The sequence below is a fragment of the Actinia tenebrosa genome, unplaced genomic scaffold, assembly GCF_029948245.1.
Source record: "Actinia tenebrosa isolate PJP-AT-01 unplaced genomic scaffold, QUT_ActTen_1.0 PGA_scaffold0__85_contigs__length_37466705, whole genome shotgun sequence".
Lineage (NCBI taxonomy): Eukaryota > Metazoa > Cnidaria > Anthozoa > Actiniaria > Actiniidae > Actinia > Actinia tenebrosa.
In genome coordinates this window covers 18,795,350-18,818,788 of record NW_028292569.1, presented here as the reverse complement: position 1 = coordinate 18,818,788, position 23,439 = coordinate 18,795,350, and the positions used below count along the sequence as shown (strand labels likewise).

Below are 23,439 nucleotides of genomic sequence, written 5' to 3'. Positions count from 1 at the left end.
ACAATTTTTGGATGAGGTTTTGATGATAACCGAAATCAATGTCAAGGTAAGGGATATTGGCTTCAGCCTACAGCTTCGGCCAATAATTGCCGAGACATTGATAATTCTGGATATCATCAAAACAGAATTCAATAAATGTATTATTATACATTGTTCAAATAGATTAATTGATATTGTGAAAATAGAAATTTTATAATAAACTTTACTTTTTTAAAAAAAGTTTCCAAATAATACATAAAAAACAACCTACAGATAACCGCCATCCGCTGACCTATGCAGGCTCGTTTTTGCCGGACAACGCGCTACAGATAACTATCGTCCGCTGAAAAATCGCTGGCGCACGCTGATAGCTAGAATTAATTATATGGTGGTTCTCGACCAATGAAAATTCATATAGTGAGTACAATGTGTAATATTAACAGTTATTCCACTTACTCTCGTCGTACATGAGCTCGTAGCCAACGAGGCAGTTCATTTCCTCATATAAAAAGCCAAAGTAGTCTATACTGAATAAGAGCTTCGTACTTATTAGTGTCGTGTTAGTATATGCAATAGGACTCCATGCTGTCTAATTAAGAAATAATTGGACGAGGAAAATTCCGAGGACTGACAAAATTGGATGAGGCAGTAGGCCGAGTCCGATTTGGCAGGAAGAGAAATTTTTCGAGTCTAATTATTTCTTGATTGGGGAGCATGAAATCCCATTACCTATTAATTATATAAATGCCTAATTAATCCCACATCAACAAGACCTATCCAATTAAGAAAATAATTGGACAGTTACCTATATGGGATTAATGAGAAGCTGTATAATTACATTTGTAATCAAATGACGTAATACGATCGATAAACGTTTAAATATCGATCTGCTAACATCTTAGTGACTAGGAGTGTGTGACACATTTGTATATTCAGACCCCTCACGATAACTCGTTTCTACTCTTCGCTTGTGACGTGTTAAAAACTGCTGTGGGAAGGAGATAACGTAACGCAGTAGTTGATCTTGCCGCTTACTTCTGTCAGTCATCAACAGCAAGATGAACAGGAAAATCATTCTGAATTTAATCGCTATCTGTGTAGCTTTGGTCCAGTTTGCAGACTCCGCTTATCAAGTCCACAAGAACACTCCTATTCCTGTCTACACTTCCAAGTCCCCGGTCATTATCCCACAAACCAAGCTTGGATTTCGCTCGAATCTCGGTCGAAATGTTTTCTTTGGTTACATGCTCTATCGCTATGGTTTGATGGAAGCTCCTGTTTATCGTGGTAGATACCCTATTCACCGTAGCACGGTAGAGATCCCAGATGAACGAGCTATCAGAGTCAACTTCACCAAGGAGATCATGTTGGATTCTAATGGAACAATCTGTTTGAACTCGACTAAAAGTTACACTATAGCACCTAACAAGAGTGTTGTACTCACTTCGGTTAGGTATTCTAACATTAGGGGAGGATTATCAACGGAATATTTCGGAGACAACAGGACAGTGACAATCGACATGAACACCTTGAATCAAACTGTCGAGATTACGACACGTGTGCTGTACCGTGGAACGATCGTGGCCAACACAAGTTGTACTCAAGTTATGAGCGTCATGAATGGAACTATAGTGCGTATGTACGCAACCAATCCCAACGCGGACACGAGTGCGGCCATAGCCAGTGTTCAAAGCTCTTTTCTCGCCTTAATTTTGTCAAGCCTTATTTACTGTGCTCTCTAGTTGTAGAACGAACATATGGTATATATAGGGCGCCAACAAGAATACTTTTTCCTGTGACTTTGTCTTTTGGGATTTTAACTCGCATAATTAAGAATCCATTTTGCCTAAGATTGATAATTAGAGTGAAGTCCAGTGAAGTCACTAAACCCGTGAAATAGATATTACATATTAGAAGACCCTAATTCCATTGTTTTCGTTTGTGCATATTTGACTATTACACGTTGACTAGTTAAAAATGCCTTGTCACTCTATTAGCTATTTTTTGCACTTAAATTTTGTAATTAAAATCGTTTTTTTTTTAGTGTGATTATGAGCCTGTACTGTTAATTAAAGCTGAGAAGTCTAAAGACGTAAGTAATTAGTATTCTAATTTGTCTTAGTGCAATGTTTGCAGATTTCAGACCACCTGTGTTTCCTTGGAGAATAACAAGCTGTACTATTTTTTCTTTTAAGTTGTATTCAAATTTAAGTATCTTCTAATGCACAAGAAATAATACTCCAGAGACTGACCTGAAGTGTTCATTTAATGGGTTGCAAGCATTTCCAAGAGAGTTAAAAGACTGTTACGTGGTTAAGCATGAAGTATAAGGGGATAAAGAATAAGGGATTAAATAGATAAAATGCACGCTGTTGAGCAAGGAATAAAGAATAAGGGATTAAATAGATATGCACGTGAAAATTGGGATTACATCACCAGCTGTATATAAGAAATGTTAATGTAAAAATAAAGAGGGCAGCAGTTAATACTTGAGGCCTTCGTTGTTGGTTTTGGGCCCGGCGCTAGATTTTTATAGGCAGAGTGACGGACGGTACAAGACAAAACCATGGAGTCTGTGGTGGGGGTGCCGTTATTAAGTTGCTTTGAAATGCTAACTGGCCTATACTAGTAAATTGAGTTATTCATTCTTAAATTCTGCAGTAGTTCTGGAACAAATCATTAAGAAAATGTTGTTTTGTTTTACTTACTTCTTTATTTGTATTACGAATCATTCTGTCTCATTGAAATGCAATTTTTAGAGCGAAAGATAATTCTTTTAACCTCGGTCGTCAGGGACGCGTTAGTTTCTAACTATGACGTATTTCCGGTGAATTGATTACAAAAGACTATATTTTGCTCACGACGTAATGTAATAAGTGTTGTTGAGTATAAACTGCTCGCAATAATCGCTAATCACTAGTAGTGTTCTGGTTTCTCCCGGTTGACATCACAGTAGCAAGATGAATATGAAAATCCTTCTTCTTTTAATTGTCATTTCTGTAGTCTTGGTCCAGTTCGCAGACTCTGCTTACCGTGGAAGAGGTGGAGGTCGAAGTCGAGGTGGTGGTTTCAGACGTTCTTCATCGACCAGAACTTCTAGATCGAGAACCAGACGTTCTTTTAGTCCGCCTGGTTCATCCCGAGTCTACAAGAACACTCCAATTCCTGTCTACACTTCCAAGTCCCCGGTCATTATCCCACAAACCAAGCTCGGATCTCGCTCGAATCTCGGTCGAAATGTTTTCTTTGGTTACATGTTCTATCGCTATGGTTTGATGGGAGCTCCTGTTTATCGTCGTAGATACCCTATTCACCGTAGCACAGTAGAGATCCCAGATGAACGAGCTATTAGAGTCAACTTCACCAAGGAGATCATGTTGGATTCTAATGGAACAATCTGTTTGAATTCAACCAAAAATTACACTATAGCACCGGACAAGAACGAGCGAGTCAGTGATGTGTTCTCCACTGTTCGCTACTCTAACCTTTACGGAGGCCTACCTAAGAATTATTATGGAGACAACCAGACAGTGTCAATCGACATGAACGCCTTGGATCAATCCGTCGAGATTTCGACAGTTGTAAAGTACAATGGAACGATCGTGGCGAACACCGCTTGTACTCAAATTAAGAGCATCATGAATGGAACTATAGTGCGTATGTACGCTACTAATCCTGACGGTGCAATCAGTATTCAAAGCTCTTTTCTCGCTGTGATTTTGTCCAGTTGGATTTACTGCGTTCTCTGGTTGTAGGAACAAAACACATGGCTTAAAATTTTCCAAACAAGTTCAAAAAACCTACACTACTATTTGGTAGGGTTAATATAATCACATTCATGGATGATTAATTTTTTAGGCCCTTCTAGATAGAATTTATTAGAAAAGTTGATTTTTGGGATGAAGGAAAGCCGGAGAAGCCAGAGAAAAGCATTCGAAGCACAGGAGAGAATTAAGAAATAATCCAGTTTAATCGAATACGACGATTTTTGGCACAAATGGTTATTTTTCACGCTGTTAAACTACAACGATCACCAACACGTGCACAATTTTCGGGTTTAATTTCGTCGTTAGGTATTTTAATTTCCATAATCTCAATGCTTTACATAATTAATTCCGCTGCTTTTCTTGCTCTCGAAGGTTCTAAAATCGCTTTTTTTAAACGACAATTGAACTTGTACTTAATATATTGGCAATGATATTTTATATTATGCAACCAGTGTATAAACAACCAAGATATTTGCATATTTGATCGTGCTAGAGTGGTTTTATTTACGAGCTATTTTCATAAACATGCGACCTCGGTGCTCTGAGTTGCACGCTGAATTTTGGTTTTCCGCTGCCGTCAATCAAACCTAATAGACTTTTTGCATATAAGACACGTGTCCGTTGTACCAAGACGTCCCACTTATCAAGCACCGTGATAAGATAATGAGGGTTCTAAAAGCATCATTATCACCCTATGAATACATGCCATTGTTGATGAGCAGTCTTACTATGCAAATTAACGGTTCTTTTATTTGGGTGAGGGGGGAGGGAATATTCTTCTTTTGTTTTGTTTTCAATGGACGAATGAATGGAGGAAGAATAGTGATGAGTTGGCGACTCATTTATTGGATTCGTTTTTTTTCCTTGTCACAACGAAAGTTTCAATAATATTAATTCATTAGAAATCTTCGTCTTCTGTTTCGTATAGTTAGGCGTTGAATTCGCACGCGAGCAGCAGCAATACGACGTTGAAAGTTCAGTATCGGTATTCTCATCCTTATCACGATTTCTTCAAATGTTTCTATAGTTTCCCCGGTTAGATACCAAAATTCAGTATTCGTGGCGAGTTTATAAGGACACTGTAATAATCTCTACCACCGTTCATTTCGGGACCAAAGACACCCAAACAATCCAGGACGTCAAGTGGATATTCATCACGGCCAAAAACCTGAACGACAAGCATTGTTATGAAACACTGAAGCCATGCTAAAAATTTCAAAGGAAAAAACTGGGTATTGTTTATAATTCAGAATTTGGTATAACTGTCAGAACAATCACTGGAATTTGACCAAAGAAAAAAAGGAAACGGTGGTGGCATATCTTTGATAAATAGATAACAATGGTGACTGTGGTCACTCAAACTTTCTAGTATAAGAAGGACACCAAAAAGTCGAAGATTGATAGCGTCCTGGACATGCTTCCAGGCATGATGGACAGCGTCAAATCAGGCGCGACGCCCATAAGAAAGCTGTCGCCAAGTGGCAAAATCTTTCAGATTCTGAATAAGGTATCAGTAGACCTTACTAGTTTCTATTTCCTCTCGGTAAAATTTTGGAATATTATTCCATTTGGTAGCTTAAACTCCTGGTCATCTACATGCTTAGGCTGGTTTCACGAATAGTCTTTTTATTGAAACCACTGGTCTATTGATAAAGGTCTACTGATACCTTTATACATGTTTCATTTGTTTTTTCGTTTTTCTATTTTTAAGATTTCTTTTCGAACGATATCTTATAGATACAGTTGGCGTATAAAAGACACTTAGTCAAGTATAATTTAAATGAAACTGGACCATAAAGGAAGCTGAAATCGTGCATGTATTGCATAAGAAAAATTAAAAGCAAAAGAAATTTTGATATTTTGTTACGAAGACATCAATGTTTAAAACAAAGATCTAGTAGAGTATTTCCATCATATCCGTAAAACTTTTTGTAAGGATTTTTACAAATGAGCTCGAGCTAGATAAAATGTAAATAACAATATAAATACCATAAGATTTTCTATAGTATTGGCGACCACTCGCAAAAGTGCAGGTTGTAAATGGTATTTTGGTATCATTCCACATTCATCTTGCAAATTCATATCCCAAAAACGTCTCTCGCGATGAATAAACCTTTCCCCAATTCGCTTGAAATGGAGGCGGTCCTTGATTCTTTTCTTTATCAAGGCCAGCCTCGACTTGAAACCATTTCGTGTTCGTTAAAGATCTATTGAATGCTAATCGACTCCATAACTGTAAAACAAGCTAAGTTTTTTATTAGTGCCCCTTAACACAATGGCCGCAGTATCGTCGAAGTAGTCCATATTGTTTTTAATGATTGTTTCTGATAAATGAAACACGAAATACAAAACACATTTTTCAGCGTGGGTATAAACTGAAGCAAAATTATGGCAGAAATGGAACATTAGAGCCGACATGAAAACCGCTAGTAAGAGGAATATACTCATTTCCGCGTGCCTGAATAACAATGCTCGGGTATAAGTGAGACATTTCGGGACACGGGACACCTGTCTTATATGCAAAAGGACTAATCAGTCGGTAACTTTCATATTTTTGATTGACGGCAGCGAAAATCCAAATTTCAGCGTGCAACTCAGAGCACCGAGGTCGCATGTTTATGATAATAGCTGTAACCCGTGAAAAAATAGTACGCATGCATAATTTAGTAGTAGACTCTAAACCCATTGTTTTCTTTCTATATTTTATCAACTAGCAATAACGTAAGTAAAAAGTCTTTTTTCTTTCATGGGTTAAATAAAATCACTCTACTGCTTATTTAATAATATGTAGTAGACACAAAAACACCTAGCAAGCGAGCTGGTTTTCTCGCAGGCTGATTACTACGATTTTCATAAACATGCGAACTCTGTGTCTGCAAACTGCACGCTGAAATTTGGTTTTCGCTGCCGTCAATCAAACCTAATCAGTCGGTACCTTTCATATTTTTGACTGGCAGCAGCGAAAAACCAAATTTCAGCGTGCAGCTTGCAGACAGTTCGCATGTTTATGAAAATTGCAATAACGTGGTTGATATATAACTGTGGAACTACTTATATTGAAATTTATTAATTTCGTCCATTAATGTATATAAATTATCACTTTGTATTGTAATGATGTATTTGAACGGACATGGGTGAAACTGGTATGAATTTAGGTAACCGGTTACAGCTGGCTTGAAAAATACTTATTAGTAAGCCAGTCTTTTTGTTTGAGATAAATTAAAGTAGACGAAACAATTTTAATGTTGAAAATGTGTAGTTTATTGGTAACAATAAGAATATCATGGTTAAATTTGTTTCAATGTTTTCGACATAGGATTGAAACAAGAATTCATTGTATCAGTGACTTTGAAAAATTCCACAGAATTTTACTCAAATAACCGCTATCGCGATTAATGCGATATAGGTTTTCTCGTGATGGGACGATTGATTTGCTTCCTCGCAGCTGTTACGGTGGAACGTGGGGGAATGGAGCGGAGACTAAAAACGACTTTGACTACCGCTACTAAAATGATTCGTGAATTAAAATGAAATATTTATTGTTATTCGAATTTGAATTTTTCATGACGGTAGTAACGGCAGTTGGTGCTAAGTAACTGGACCAAAGAGCGTGCAAAGGAATCTGGGGGTTGTAGTTAATAACGCTATAAATTCCGAATTTCCTCTACAGGCAATATATTTTACTTTTAAAACAAGCTTTTCGGAGCAGATAAATCTGAAATTATCGAGGGACGTCAAAAAGAAAAGCTGGGACTTTGTGTCCTATTGCTTCGTTTCGTCACGTGCTGCCTTCTATTCGGTCAGTTGACGAATTGTGAAATAAATATCTATATTATTGTACATCGTGATTGAGCAATTCTGAGACTGAAACTTATTGCGTTTCAGCGTAAATGGCTTAAACGATTACAGTGTCTTAGAGGAGCTAAAAGTACATTTCCTTTATCGGTTGAAATCAGAAATTTCAAGCTATGGATCTGGATTAGGGAAAATATCTAAATGAAAGCATTATCTGTGGAATCGGAATAATCAAAAGTGAGCTTTGGAGTACCCTAAATTGAAGAAATTTACTATCTTTATCATTTTCAGCTTCATCTTTTTTTTTTCTAGGAAAAGTCAGATTGGGTTACCTTTGGATGAAATCCAATGTCACGCGATTTAATTAAAACATGACTTGAACACCTGTCACAGTGTATGTTTACTGCCGTGACAATACGTCTGTCTGTGCAAGACGTATAACACGAAACATAACATTGCAAACGGGAACTAATCAACCCGTTGAAAATGACGACCAAAACCACAATATCTGAAAACATGTCTTTGTCAGTATGGCCAGTATGATGAAGATAGTTCTTCAAGTATTCCTTGTCGCTTTAATGAGAGAGGCGATCGATGCTAGGGAAGAGCATGAAGGATATACAGGAAAAATAACCAAATATTCACCTATTCCAGCAGTGAATTCAAAGTCTCCTGTAATTGTAAATCAAGCAAGCGTCGGAACTCCTCAAAATCTGGCGAGAAATGTCTTTCCAGGGAACAAGATGGAGTTATATAACCTGCAAAACGGCCCAGTGTTTAGAGAGACGTATTATATGCATAAGATTGAAGTTAAAATCCCAAAGGATCGAGCAATAAGGGTAAAATTCACAAGGGAAGCAATGCTTGATCGTTCTGGAAGGATTTGCTTGAATTTCAGTAAATCCTATAACCTTCGGCACGACTTGAATCAAAACGTAAAGTACGTCTCAAGCAGTGTTCGATACGAGAAGTTTAATAACGGTAAGAAGGAATTGATTCCTGGAGAAAACGGAACGATTAGCATCAACGAGAACGCGCTTGAAGAATCAGTTGAATTGTCTGCTAAGGTAGGATACGACGATGCGATTACTTCACAGTGTTCACAGGCCGTATGGACCATGAATGGCACCGTTGTACGAATGTATACAACGAACCCAGACTTCAGGGAAGGTGTAAACGAAATAAGCACGATAGTATTCTACACAGCGCTCGGTGTATTCGTACTGATTTCGATTGGTTTGGGGATATATTTGTTTTGTATCAGATCTGAAGAAGAAGAGTAATAACTACCCTATTTTTTTAATCAAAAAATCTTCTTGTTTTTTACTTTCTTGGCCGGACTGAATTATTGAATTCAAAAAAGTAGTTCATCTGAACAGTTGAATACTAATGTGACATCTGGCCTTCGTTCTCTCTCTGCTCCCATGGCAACCAAGACTAAATCATTTGTATTATCTCAGTATATCAACTAACAAACTTTTCAACTATTTCGATTATAAATTTCTAAATTTAAAATTTAAAATCCAAAAAAGATGATAATAAGAAATGTAGTGTAAATACTTTGAAAAGCTTCTTTGTCAGTTTTTAATAAATGGATATATATATGTGTATATCACAGAATAGGTTGCTATCAATAGACGTCACATCCGGTAATAGCTGCGTTTTTAATGGCTTGTAGGATTTTGGAGGTTGTTTTCATCTCTTGTTTTCTGGTTTCATGTGTCGTAGAATTAGTCAAATACAATAGTTTGAGGACTTATTTTGACATGTTTTGACCTAAGATCTGCTAGTTGCACCTAGTCAACCGCGGTTTGTCCCCCAGTCGACTCTAAAAAGTCACGTGATTGATATTAAGCAATTTTCAGTAAATGTATGGAGTTTGTAAAAGATCAATTAGTATAAGCTAAGAAATACATTTGTAAATATGTTTTTAAACTAAATTGTTTGTAAACTCATCTCAGATCTACGATGATAACAATACAAACAACTTCAAACATTTACTAGCTGTAATTCGATCGACACTAAAATTGAGCTTGGGATACCTGTGTTTACATTTGCTTTCTAAATAAAATTGATATCTAATAAATTTTAATCTGAACTTTAAAAGCGACACAACGTAGAACGTGATGAATACTGAGAAAAACTACACTAAACTGTGTACATGATAAAAAAGAGAAAATGAGAAAATGGAAATAAATCGTACAAAAGAAAGAAGGTCGAAAAAGGGATCGTACTTATCTGGTATTACTGGAAAACTCCCGTAATTATTTTATATTCTTTGGTAGATGTGAATTGGCATGGAGTGAGCAAATAGGCATGGAGTGAGCAAATAGGCATGGAGTGAGCAAATAGGCATGGAGTGAGCAAATAGGCATGGTAAATATGGTTGTACCCATGCTAGATCAAAATGCAACGTGTTTTCAGAAATGGTTTTCGAAGGAATGTTTCCGAGTCATTGGTCCTTGGAATTTTTATATACATATTCGATTTTATATTTATTAGTCACAAAATGGGAAAAGGGTGAAAAAGAAGAGAAAACAAATGGGAAAATATAGCGAAATCAGCACTCGGCGTATAGTTGCTTATTTTGCTTGAGGCTCTCTCTAATTTTTACAAATTTCATAGGATTTTTAGCTTTTACCATTTTTCTTTGGTTTAAATACAATTGACAACATTTTTAGCTTTTCAATTATGATTTCTTATTTGAGGAATTTTCTTCTATCGCGGTGTCTTTGGTGGAAATCTTTAGATGTTCAACGAAGTCAAATTTCCCGCCATTGCTCAACACCATAGTTTTGGTCTTACAGAAAATGTATTGACTTACGAAAAAATGTTTAAAATTTACCTTAAACGTCTTCAAGCTGGCTTCTATCTTTTTCTGTTTTTTACTTCTTCATTTTATCTTTGGATACCAAACAAGGTGTTTTCAACATTGTCTGATCATCCTTCAGCAAAATAAGTGGGTTTTTACCCTCTGGTTACCCCCCAAAGATGCAAAGTATTATGGGGATGTGAAAGTAGAGAATTTGATAGAAGGTTTCTTAATTGCCGCAAATTGAAATCTGTTATCTTGACTCCTTTTCTATTGATGTTTTGAGCTCTTCATTATTGACAGCTCCTAAATCTGATCTCTCTTGTCCTGTTGGTCAATATGAGACAGTGCTGACTTCCATCTTTGATCAGCTTGTAAAGATCGCCTTATCACTGTGCGTCCATCTGCACCTTGGTATAATGAGGAAATTAAGGTAGCTAAAGTAAAACGTAGGCGTTTGGAGAGGACAAAAGTCTCGTCTCACTATTCATTGTCAATTGTATGTGAATCAATGCAAAGTGGTTTGAAATATTATCAATAAAACTAGTTCTTTTCTAACATCATCCTGAGAACCCTGCTGAGAACCAATCCAATCAGCGGTGCTCTGTTTTCTACTGTTCAGAAATTGAGAAGTATGAGGGCTCAGCAATTTCCTTTCTCGTCAAATAAACTTGCGGACTCTTTTGCTGATTTTTTTCGAAAATAAAATAACGATCCTCCAGGCAGGATTTGATAGTTCATCTGAAAAGGTCACTTTTCCAGAACATTCTTTGTCATTCGATTCTCTATTATTATCTTTTCAAGAGATTTCACCTGAGAATTCAATTTGCAAGTCATGTTTCTTCCGCATGATCAGAAATATTTGGAAAATTCGAAGACTTATTTCCCTTGAAGCTTGTGAAACTCTAGTACATGCTTTCATTTCTTCACGACTTGACTTTTGCAATTCTTTGTTATATGGAATACCTAAATACTTAATGCAAAAACCTCTAAAATCTAAAATCTACGAAGCTTTTCGCTGTCGTATCACAGCGTGGGACAATCACAACAGCGCTAGGCTCCAAATTAAGTGAAAGCCCAAAGATCGAGTTAGAATTTAGTAGTTTATTTTTGTGGAGGGAGGAAAACCGGAGAAAAAACCCTCGAAGCACAGGAGAGAACCAACAAACAACTCTACTCACATACGACATCGAGATCGGCAGGACTCGAACTCGGGCCGTATTGTTGAGAGGCGGCGCATTAGCAGCGCACGCCACCAGTGCTTCAACTTCAGCGATTTCAAAATTCAGCAACACGTTTAGTGTCCTGTTCAGAGTCGTAAACTAGATCATAGAGTGATTTTCATATGATCGTGAAAGAATAGGCAAACTAATAGTTAGTAGTAGACTCTAAACCAATGAGTTTCTTTTGTGCTTTATCAACTATTATAAACTAAATGGTCTATTTTCTTTTACGGTCATGTGAAAATCATTCTATTACTCCTGTTCTCTATAACTTACACTGCTTGCCTGTGGAATACCGAATCAACTACAAGATACTTCTTCTTACTTTCAAGTCTTTAAATGGTTATGCGCTCTCTTATTTAAAGGATCTTGTAAAACCATATGTTCCAGCTCGCCAGCTTAGATCTCAATCTTCCAAGTTTTTAACAAAAAGTTATTTTAAGCTTAAATCTTATGGTAGGAGGGCTTTCTCATATGCAGCACCTGAATTTATACTGCATTGTCGTCCGTTAATTTTAATTTAATTTTTGACTATTGTGAAATGAAGTGTAAGGCGTTGTTGAACTTTACAGGATATTGACGCTATATGAAATATTGTTATTAGTATATGTAATAGGACTCCATGCTGTCCAATTAAGAAATAATTGGACGAGGAAAATTCCGAGGACTGACAAAATTGGATGAGGCAGTAGGCCGAGTCCAATTTGGCAGTCAGAGGAATTTTTCGAGTCTAATTATTTCTTGATTGGGGAGCATGAAATCCCATCACCTATTAATTATATAGCTGCCTAATTAATCCCATATCAACAAGACCTGTCCAATTAAGAAAATAATTGGACAGTTACCTATATGGGATTAATGAAAAGCTGTATAATAATAATAATAATAATTATTATTACTATTATTATTATTATTATTATTATTTCATATTATTAAAATATACAAAATCATTCTTTTATTATTCAAAATTGTTGTTTTTGAAATATGGAGTGCAATATTAGCCAAATTACCAAGACGTCAATGAACGTTATTATATATGTGATTGTCTGTGGATAAGGAAAACCATTCAAGTGTGGTCACAAACATCTAGGTTGTTTTGGAAATATGGAGTGCAATATCATCAACTTACCAAGAAGTCAATGAACGTTATCTGAATGCCTGTGGATAAAGAAAACCATTCAAGTGTGGTCACAAACATCTAAGTTGTTTTGGAAATATGGAGTGCAATATCAACAACTTACATACCAAGAAGTCAATGAATGTTATCGTTTTTATTTTCATAAGTTAGTTTCTCTCTCATTTAATCTCTCAGTTAGCAACTCAGTACAAATACTAGATCACTGTAAAGTATCATTAAGTAAAAAAAAAAATTAATGTATGTTTATATATAGTGAAACAAATGTATTTTAGAATTTTGATAGAGTGCACGCACTAAATCCGTGAACATTAATTAGTACTAATTAGTACTCTTCCATACAGAATCCTTTGTTTTCTATTGTTTGATTATCACCATTTAGTGCTAAAAGTTAGTATTTGTTTCACGGGTTTAGTGCGTGCACTCTAACTCTTATTTGTTATGATTTTAAACTTTTATTAAAATTAATGGAATATTTAAACCAAGTTTATTAGTAATATCATGTTATGTATAAGTATGTATGTTTAAAACAAATATGTATTGATCAACAATATAGTATTTTTCTAAATTTTATTTTTCAATCGTATTATTGAGAATGTTATAGAAAATGTAAAGCGGTGGTGTTCGAGGTGGTGGTTGTCGCGTCAGTAGTGATAGATCGTGATGGCGGACAATGTGACGGAGGACTCGGTGTTGGCGAAGCCCGGAAGAAGAGGAGGACGTATACAGCGGTAGACTTAACAAGAACCATCCTATGCCTGCTACCAGTATAAGATCACCTTTTCTCGTGAAGCAGGCGTGATTTAGCAAACGTCCAAACCTTGCAAGGAATGTCTTCGTTCGATACTTGTCTCATATATAATTTCACTCTGAAGAGCGGGATTGTTGACAGAAAAAGTTATTACCAGCACAACACGGAAATCAAAATCCAAGAGGAGCGAGCTGTAAGAGTTAACAAGGAAGACATGCTGGATTCATAACGATATAGCTTGTTTGAATTCAAATAAAGATCTTACGTTGGTAAATAATTTAAACAATCGAGTGGAACCTGATGTAAACCGAGGAATGAGTATTTGTCGGAGAAGACAAGACAGTAATGACGATCAACAATGACCTCCTGGAACACTGATCTATCAATTCTGGTAAAATACAATGGAACGATTGTGGCGAACAGAAACTGTACCAAAAATTTTAGGACTGAACTGTAGCGCAAATGTACTTTGCTAATCCTTAGGCGAGCAATGGTCTTAGTTGGCATGTTTTTGTAGTTCCTTCTATTACTTTCAGTTTTAGTTGTATCTATTGCTAATATTGCAAGAAACATGATATATTTTGCTATTATAGTGGAGACCTATAGAAATTTCTAGATATATCACGTTAACAATGTGTTTAAACTACAGGATCCTTTTTTTCCGTATCAGTAAACAGCTAAAAGTTATGGGAATAATAACTAAAGTATACACCTAATCGAAATATGGCGACCAGTTTGGATAACTATTGCTCTGGACTGACTAGATCTTGTTCACGTGGAAAATAAAATCGTTTTCACAGATAAGTTAATAACCTATTCCACATACTCCCATTCATGCTCAGTTGATATAAGAGATGGGATGAAATATTAACCTCGACTAGGAGCCAAAGATAATTAAGAAAAAAATATATATTAATGCTACACATTCCGAACTAAAATTGAAGCAGATTTAAGTCCTCTTAAAAGCATGTTTTCAAAGCACATAAAATTTCAATCGTTCAACACTTGGGCTACCTGTGGTATACCAAAGCGAAATCATCAACCGTGAAGTTAGCGAGCAGAATAATACCAAGAACTATACAGTTATTCCATTCGATAAAGACCAGAAAAACTCGCTCGGTCAAGCCATAAAAACTCACTACAGTTGTGAAGTATAACGTGGTATTGGGGCTGAACAAAACTTGCACGAAGGTACAAAGCGAAATGGTGGGAACGATTGTACGAATGTACGATACGAACCCTGATGCAAGTCACGCTACAAGCACCAAGGACAGCCTGCCTCTCGTAGTTTTAGGCATTTTGCATCTTGTGTCCTTGAACTAATGCATTAAGGGGGGCGGAGTGATTTTGAGGAGGGGGGAAGAGTGGGGAGTAAAGGAATCTCTGGGGAGAGGGGGAAAGAAAGTACTCTCACTTGGTGGTTTCCACTGTTAGGCTCATGTCAAACATCGAACTTCATATGAGCCGAACCTAATGACATCAAAGAAGACCGCCTTGTTATTCATTGTTTCAATTAGGTTCGGCTCAGGGTACTCGTTATATCGTAGTTGGTTAATAAAGTTTAGTCAGGCAATAACACGATGAGTTTAATTTGTTTCTTAATAATTAAATAATCTATAATAATAATTGCTGATCAGAGTGAGAAAGCTAAGAAAGTGGGATAATTTTCCTTCCTGTCACCTTTTGTATTAGCGTTCAATCATTAATAAAAATAGCATACATCGTAGTGATTTGACTCTGCTTCGTATTCTGTAGCTTATACAAGGTTCTCTAGTGAGGTATCTCCTTATTCAATCGTATTGATTAATTAACAAATAGACATTAGGCCCAGTTGTACGAAGCCTGGATAGCTCTATCCGGAGGATAAGTCCTTATCCAGTGGATAAGTCGATGCTGTTATCCAATAAATGTATCCACTGGATAAGATTTATCCGTTGAATAGCGCTATCCAGGATTCGTACAACCGGGCCCAGTTGTTTATGCGTCTGTCCTCTTATTGGCGACAAACTACGTCATCACATTGTCAAAGTAGTGTGGATCCGCATAATTGATTGATAATTATTCCTGGGAGTTCACTAGCTTCTAACTGCAATATGTAGAGGATTTTGGTTTACTTTCGCGACCAGACGTCTTTTTGAAGATAATCCGTTCCTTAGGATTGTTGGAAGCCATTTTGATCCACTTTTAAAAGCTTTCCTGGATTTCAATTGTTTCTTATTATAACCATAGATATTTCGGCTTAGTTCAACTATCGAATACATGTATTTGGATAACTTATACAAAGAAGAAGATTCATCTAGTTTTTTTAAAAATAGTAACGTGAGAGTAGCCATGGCAACCTGATGTTTATGCCCAGTGACGTCATTGCTTGAGTTTGTAGGCTCAATGCCGTTTTCTCGAAATCAGATTTCTAGATATTATCAATTATTGAGGATAAAATTAATGTTCATTTTTCATTAATATTATCCAGACCAATGAATATCATAATATATCATATATATATAGCGTTTCTTGACCGAGCATGACCAAATATGGTCAGTTCTAATTGAACGCGCGATTATCTATTTAGAGCAAGCATTTCAGCCAATCAGAAATAGGAATATAATTTGAATATTTTTGTATAAAAGTACGAACTATATTGATTGCGAAATACAAGAAATTTTTTATCTAACTACACTATATACATTTCACATTCGCGTCAAAATGGAGAATGGTTATTTAGATTTTTTTTGCAAAGGTGAGCTATTATAAATACTAGAATAATAAGAAATAGAGGTGCGCTTATGTGGAGGGCTTGACACCCGCTATTTCGGTAGAGACGGGTTTGTTTGGCTAGTTATTCGGCTTGAAGAGCCATTTTTTTAACTGTTCGTCTCTTTCTTCTTTTCAAGAGCATCTTCGAACAATAATTCTCACAGAGTACTGCTTTAACTGAAAAATAAAAGTCTTCTAGCAAATTAATGTTGTAGAATTTTTGCCCCCAAGAGAATCTTTCAAAGCAGGTTATCCGCAAATGCTTTAAAAAACGAATGGCTTGTTGTAAGAATTTTCCCCTCAAGAGATTCTTTCGAGGCAGTTTTGTCCGCAAATGCTTTAGAACAAATCTTGTTTTAAGAATTGTTTCCCTCGAGAAACTCTTTGTAAGCAGTTTGGTCCGCGAATGCGTTAAAACGAATCTGGTTTTAAGAATTTTTCCATTCAAGAGACTCTTTCGAAGCAATTTGGTCCGAAAATACTTCAAAACGAATCTTGTTTTAAGAATTTTCCCCCAAGAGATTATTTCGAAGCAGTTTGGTCCGCAAATGCTTTAAAGTGTGCTTCTTAAGAGGTCACATTGTCGTTATACTTTCTCTCCTCGGTCGCTGAAGTTCGACCAGTCAGCGAGTAAACTTGTCGCTTGTTCATCGGTGTTGGTTAGCGATGTTGATGTGGCTTTGGAGTTAAGCAAAGCTCGGTTGCGCCTGAAAATGAACAAAATATTTTTAAAATATGAATGAAGCTCCATTCTCTTTGAGTAAGATTCCGAGGTCGAGTTTTTTCACCCTTCCTCGGAATAACGTCTAATTTTTTAGGTCATGTATTTGCAATCTTTTGCAGACGTTTGAAAAAAAGTGTCTTTTAAAATTGAATTTAGATACAGACTAGAAGTAGCATCTCATTGGTGGGCTACCTGTGTGTGACTGAGAGCGAACTCTCCTCAATGTCCCTTTTCTTTTCTTTGCCACAGGGATCCCAAAAGATATATTGAGGCGACTTACTTTTTTCTGTTGCGATACGCAGGACATTTAAAGGCAAAGTACGCCAAAAATATTACGAAGAACACAACTGCAGGCGCGATCATCGTAAATAGAGTACTGGGATCGTTGGCATCGTGAAGTGACTGATCTAAAAACAGCACACATTTTAGCTAGTCGATTTCGAAACGGACTGGGAACGAGTTGATTGAATAAGTAAGCAAGTTGTTCCAGATGGGCGGTGAACGTGGTGCGTAAAGCAAGAGCGTACAAAATGGCTGCCCCTAAGCATTTATGGAGCTTGAAAGAACAAAGCAAACATGGCGGTAAAGTGAAATTGTTTTTTTCCCTTCCTTTTCATAATTCTGCTTCTTGTAGGCACGTATATTATATTATATTTTCAGAAAAATACGCAAACGTTGCGTTACAGTAGGATAAGAATGAGGGCTGGCGGCAAAACGGCTTAACGCGTTGTGATTGGCTGAAACAAAATACACCGCTCAGCTGATTTAATAATAACTTACCAGGATCTGTATTTTTAGATGCGTCACTCTTTAGCTCCTTGCATGACGTGACGATGACCAATACCTGCATCTTGTCTTCTCCTAGTTTATTCTTCGCTTCGCATGTGTACACCCCAGAGTCTATCACACGACCTTTCTGAATGGTCAAATCGTGTTCCTTTGACTGGCTTTGGATCACGCGACCTTCTTTAGACCACGTGACTACAGCAAGCGGGCAGCTAGTGATTGTGCAGGAGATATGGACAGATTCTCCTTCTGGGAGACGAACTTGTCTCATTTCTGGGGGTTTGTTCAGGATTCTAGGTGCATCTAGACATAATCCAAGAAAAATGTTTTAACAATTAATTCAAAGTAATTACCATGCAGTCGTGTTTTTTTTAACAGCAATCAATCTATCAAGTAAGCAAGCAAGCAAGCAAGCAAGCAAGCAAGCAAGCAAGCAAGCAAGCAAGCAAGCAAGCAAGCAAGCAAGCAAGCAAGCAAGCAAGCAAGCAAGCAAGCAAGCAAGCAAGCAAGCAAGCAAGCAAGCAAGCAAGCAAGCAAGCAAGCAAGCAAGCAAGCAATCAAGCAAGCAAGCAAGCAAGAGGTCGGTCATCGTGTAGCTCAAACAAAAAATGATCAGATCCCCAAAAATGATTTGCCGATTTTCATCTGCATCTCCTTTGTGATCTCTCTATTTCTTGAATTTAAACGAGTGTGCAGTCTTGCCATGGATAAATAAGGTGTTTTGGCTGATGCGCCAACCAACTCAAAGTTACTCACAGTTAACAACAAATTCCACGTGGTCGCTGATTGGCTCTCTCGTTGACCCGAATGACATAACCATTATATAGCTGTTAGTATCTTCCTTCGTGAGATTTGAAAGCTTGAAGGATATTTTCCCCTCGGCACCAACCCATCGAAGTCTTTTTTCGTACTTTTCTGTCACATTGAATTGAAACTTTGTTGAATTATTTTCGACCAATTTTGTGACTGTTATCAAAGATTCCTTTAACTTTTCCTTGAAGCATAATCCAAAATTTATTTTATCTAAGTGTTCTTTGTCTTGTTTGGTTAGTGTGTATCTCCACGTAAAATCTATTGATGTTCCTGCATTCGCCTCTGGGTTTGGCCCAGGCCAATCTCTAATTACTGATACATTACCATCTACAAAGTTGAAGAAAAATGGCAAAAATAAGACAGATTTCAAAAAAACATTTTATATTCTAAAACAAAATAAATCAAAATAAGAATAAAATCATTGGCTTGAAACATGTCCATATCTCAGCCACGTGAGAGAACCATGAGCAAGTGAGCGATTTCGATTTTAGCATCGCGCGCGCGTCTCAAAAGCGCGGGAAAGTAAGAATTAATCTTGAATTAAAATTAAAAATGTAATTCGAAAAATACTTAACATTTTTATGCTTTGAAAAGAATATTTATTTAAATATGTTTTTATTATCAATTATATTTTAGAATCTTGAAGAATCAGTATCGCCTAGAGTCTCGGTAATAAACTACTTCAAATATTATTGAATTGGCGCCAAGTAAAATATCAGTGGCTGTAGCTTTCGATCCCTTGTTGATATAAATGTTTGCTTGTGAGCTTCACAATGACGACAAGCTCATTAAAAAACTTCTTAAAGTTCAATAAAACAAATGTATTTCATTTGTTAAATGTAAATCAAATGTAAACCATTTTATCAAATGAGCACTACGCAATTAGTGTTGAAAAATTTCTAAACATTCGTGGTTTTTGACAACCGATTCCAAGAGAAGGACAGAATCGGATACTTTGAATGACGATGTTTAGGTTTCAAACTAATTCTTTTTTGGTGCCCAACGTCAGAGGAAGAAATATTCAAAAAGGTTCTACTGTTGATGTTGAATGTTTTGTCTTTAGGATCAAAACTGAAGTGATTTTTTCTTGAAATTATAATTTTACCGGAACAAAGTTGAAGAAATAAAAATTATTTGAAATACGAGAAATTGAAGATGGCGGTTTTTGTAACGCCCACGCGTTTTTTTAACTTAATTTCCAAAGCCTTTATTGCTTAAAAATAGCTAGTTTTACTAGATTTTTCAGGAGAAACTGTTAGTAATTTCTCTTCATATAAATATTAACACCGTTTGAGGTTGTTTGTTGTAAAACTTTAAAGTAATAACACATGTAAACGACCGGACACCAAAGTTGAACGACAACTTATTAAATGTTTGTTTATAGTTCTATCGATATTAAAACTTCAAATTGAGCACTCGGTTCTATTCAAAAGAGAAAAACTTTGACACTTTGCCCTGAGGAGTTTACACATTATAGAAGTAAAGAATGGACTTTTCTGGAGAAATTATAATAAAGTCGAGACAAATTTCATTCACAAAAATAACTTGTAAGAGTTCGCTTATAGTTGGTTATAATTTATAATTTCAAATTTCAAAGTCAATAGCTTTAGCTTTAATCCAAAGTTAAGGACATCGAGAAGAGAAGCACGTAGCTCAGGGGATTCGTCATAAAATTCCCTGCGGTTTTTGTGGTTTAAACGTTTGCCAAGACTATAGACCACAAAAACAATAAATTTATATAAACTTCAACAAGATATAAATTTCTTTGTCGTATACAACTAGGACAAAATATATAAATCGGAAATTTAATGCAAACCGTAAAAGACACTCAAAAATTGATTGTTCCCGTGAAATTAAATTTGAGGCTTATTAATCTGTATGAGAGTATTGGCACAACTTTGCAAAAAACCTTCAATTCAATTTTGGTATCGTTCCAATCCCAATGAAAATAATTCATTATATGATTTTTGACAGTTTTACGGGCACTTATAGATAAAGCTAACCTATTTAGAACAAAACTGTCACTTTTTGGAATTCAATGGAATAATAAAGGAAAATAGTCATGAAATATTTATATATTGTTACTAGGTTACAAGGATTTCCTTCGCGTTGAATTTAACGTTTAGAATCCAACTCAAGTAACTCTAAACCTCACGAAAATTATTCGAAATTTGAAAATGAGTATTTATTTATAAAATGACTTAAAAATCCTCTTCACTCTGCTCCACTAAAGATAAAGTTTTACAAATAAATTAATGAATTGGACACCATATTTTTGAATTGGGTCCAAGATTATACAATTCATAGCTTGAATAAGACTTCACGCTTCGATAGACTTGTAGTTCGTTTCCTCGAAAAAAAAATTGTTTAATAGTCTAAATTTCGACATGCAATTTCTTTTCTCACTCATTCAATATATACCAAAATTTCGAGCTTTAAACAAGTTGGCTTCAACATCTTTTGATATTGAGATAAGCCTGATAAAATATTTTCTCTACAATACTAGAAATCTTTCAATCCATCTTTCTTGTTCAAAATATGCGATTTATAATTTTGAAAAATATTCAAGCATGTCGACTGGACAAAAGAAAATATTTGTTAAATCTACTTAAGGAATCTTTCTCCTTGCAACTTAATTTTCTTCTTGTTACATAGAAATCAAAATTTGCCCAACAAGTGTAATTCCAGCCTCTTGCATGAAGTTATATATACATTTGTGTGTATGTATTGTGTACTAATTGAAAATTGTACCAACTTTGATTCCTCTGCAGATATACACTTCGAGTAAATAAACCTTAGATTTTATTTATTTTTTCAAGGAAATATCTTTTTCACAACGGGGAGAATTCCTCGTGTTGTTCCCAGGAAAACTAGACGAATTTCTTGACTTGTCTAGCTAATGACATCAATAACAGTTTTGCTTTTTGTAGAATTTCTCTAGTTAATGAAAAATAAACTCACAGTATATGCTGAAAAGATTCTATTTGTAAAGTTCTTGGTAACATAGCTTATAATTGAAATAATTGCAGAGCCAAGCTTAGACTTTGACCTGATTTACATAATAAAACTATAGCTTGAAAATGTCTCGTTTCTATTATTTTATTAACACTTGATAAATACAACTACGGCAATATCACAAGAATAAAAAAATTGGTCTAAATCATCAACCTTGTAATCTAAAATGATTTTTAGACCTTTGGAAAAGAAAAATACACACAATCACATATATATAGATATATTTCCGTCTCGTAATGTATTCCTACAAAGCACTAGAATAAGACAAAGCGCGGTATATTTGTGCAATCGAATGTATTTAAAGCCATGAATTGTGTAAAGCAGGGCTCTATTTCAAGGAGCCAAAGATAAGAAAACCTAGGTCAAATAATGTATAATATGGTGTGAATTTTGTGGTAAGATTTGGGTCTAAAATCCGTTTACGAAGAAGGTCGTTATTAGAGTAATTTGGAACCGGGTCTTAAAATAAACAAATAAGAATAACACAAAAAGAAAAGTATATTTTAAAGGATCCGTGAAACAAGATGAACTTACCTTGCGCCTTTGCGGCCGTGAAAAATGTTGTTAGAATTAAGAAAGTCGCTGATCGAATCCAAGATTTAGGATGAAAAACGTTTGTTATTGATACTTTTTTCATTTCTAACAACCACGTCGTAGAAGTTTCCCAACCAGTCTGTTTTAAATCCGTTCGAAATTCTTTCAATTTTCAAAGATTATAGTACTCAAATACTATGAATTAAAAAGGGGTTTAAATCGTCACATGTGAGTTTTGGTAGTAATATCTTAGAGTTATTCAGTTCAACGGGACAGCGATTGAATGTTTATGCCTCAAATCGACTTGGGCCGCTCAAACCGAGCGCATGAAAACAAAGCGACTTTGCAGGGCTTCAATAGTGTGCCCATGTAGCAGGTGGCTAACCAATGGACTGGACTGGACTGCGGAACCTGGATCGATTTGAATAATTCTAAATAACCTACACTAATACCTTGGAAATTTTCTAGAATTCTTACTAAAAGTTAAATTTTCCCACTTTAATATCCCTTGAATTCACAAGATTTAAAAGCGATCTTAAGTTCAAACAAAAAAATCTTATCTAGAACTATCAATTTTATTTATTTATTTTTCGAAAATTCCACTAACTACAATATAATGAAGTCATGATTTTTGTTTTCATATAAATTTCAAAATGATAAACGAAAATAGGGCTATTAATTTAACTTTAGAGACGAAATAGTATGATAGTCGTAGTTGTGGTTAAAGACATATTCAAACTGAGTTGTTCTTGCAAAGTAGAAAGCTTTGTTCTTTTAAATAAAATATATGTAATTACTCAGTCTAAATTTTCAAGCTGATTTCGCACAATCTAATAAAAAATTATAATAAACTACATTTATTTAATTATATTTGGAATTATAAGAATAAAAAAATGGATTTCGATGGAAGGAAGTATTTACGAGAATAATGGGCCAAAATGATCACTGCCAGACAGCACTGAATGCAGAATTTGCATTTTTTCTCGAAGTATTTTGTAGACACTCTCTTGAAACATTTCTATGAAATTCAAAAAAGCGTAGCTTTTGTTGTTCCTATGGAACTCTTGAAAAGAATGATATACGACGGAACCTATAAAATGAAAGATAAGGTCTATATCAATTTGCAGCGCAGCCCCACAGTGCTAAATCCAAAATTTCAATCGAGAGTTTGACACATTGTCATTGAATTCATATTCATGATAGCAAATTGCAGTACCTAAAGATACCAAAGTGCACCTGAAAAAGCAAATAGTCAAATTCAAAAGAAAATTTCATTAAGGATTTCACAGAAACTTAAAATTTTTCTCCCACACTAAAATGTGTGTTTTTTTTGTCTGGAAATAACGCGTGG

At 35.6% G+C, this 23,439-nt stretch overlaps 4 protein-coding genes across 4 annotated transcripts; 3 read left to right on the top strand and 1 right to left on the bottom strand.

Moving 5' to 3' along the window:
• The first annotated feature begins 922 nt into the window (after positions 1 to 922).
• On the top strand, positions 923 to 2,421 carry LOC116308553 (uncharacterized). Its single transcript, XM_031719007.2, has one exon. It carries the CDS (start codon positions 1,038 to 1,040, stop codon positions 1,719 to 1,721), a length of 684 nt encoding a protein of 227 aa, XP_031574867.1. The 5' UTR covers positions 923 to 1,037; the 3' UTR covers positions 1,722 to 2,421.
• Positions 2,422 to 2,834: 413 nt separating this feature from the next.
• LOC116308552 (uncharacterized) lies at positions 2,835 to 6,989 on the top strand. Its single transcript, XM_031719006.2, has one exon. The coding sequence runs from the start codon at positions 2,940 to 2,942 to the stop codon at positions 3,732 to 3,734; it is 795 nt and encodes a 264-aa protein (XP_031574866.2). The 5' UTR covers positions 2,835 to 2,939; the 3' UTR covers positions 3,735 to 6,989.
• A 957-nt stretch (positions 6,990 to 7,946) lies between these two features.
• Positions 7,947 to 15,038, top strand: LOC116308550 (uncharacterized). Its single transcript, XM_031719003.2, has 2 exons — positions 7,947 to 8,820; positions 14,593 to 15,038. Exons 1-2 carry the CDS (start codon positions 8,072 to 8,074, stop codon positions 14,783 to 14,785), a joined length of 942 nt encoding a protein of 313 aa, XP_031574863.2. The 5' UTR covers positions 7,947 to 8,071; the 3' UTR covers positions 14,786 to 15,038.
• On the bottom strand, positions 15,034 to 22,441 carry LOC116308549 (uncharacterized). The gene is made up of 5 exons (XM_031719002.2): positions 22,089 to 22,441; positions 18,483 to 18,866; positions 17,721 to 18,029; positions 17,221 to 17,347; positions 15,034 to 16,923 (listed from the first exon to the last, which is right to left on the bottom strand). The coding sequence occupies exons 1-5, from the start codon at positions 22,189 to 22,191 to the stop codon at positions 16,803 to 16,805; spliced, it is 1,044 nt and encodes a 347-aa protein (XP_031574862.1). The 5' UTR covers positions 22,192 to 22,441; the 3' UTR covers positions 15,034 to 16,802.
• Between the last annotated feature and the right edge of the window lie 998 nt (positions 22,442 to 23,439).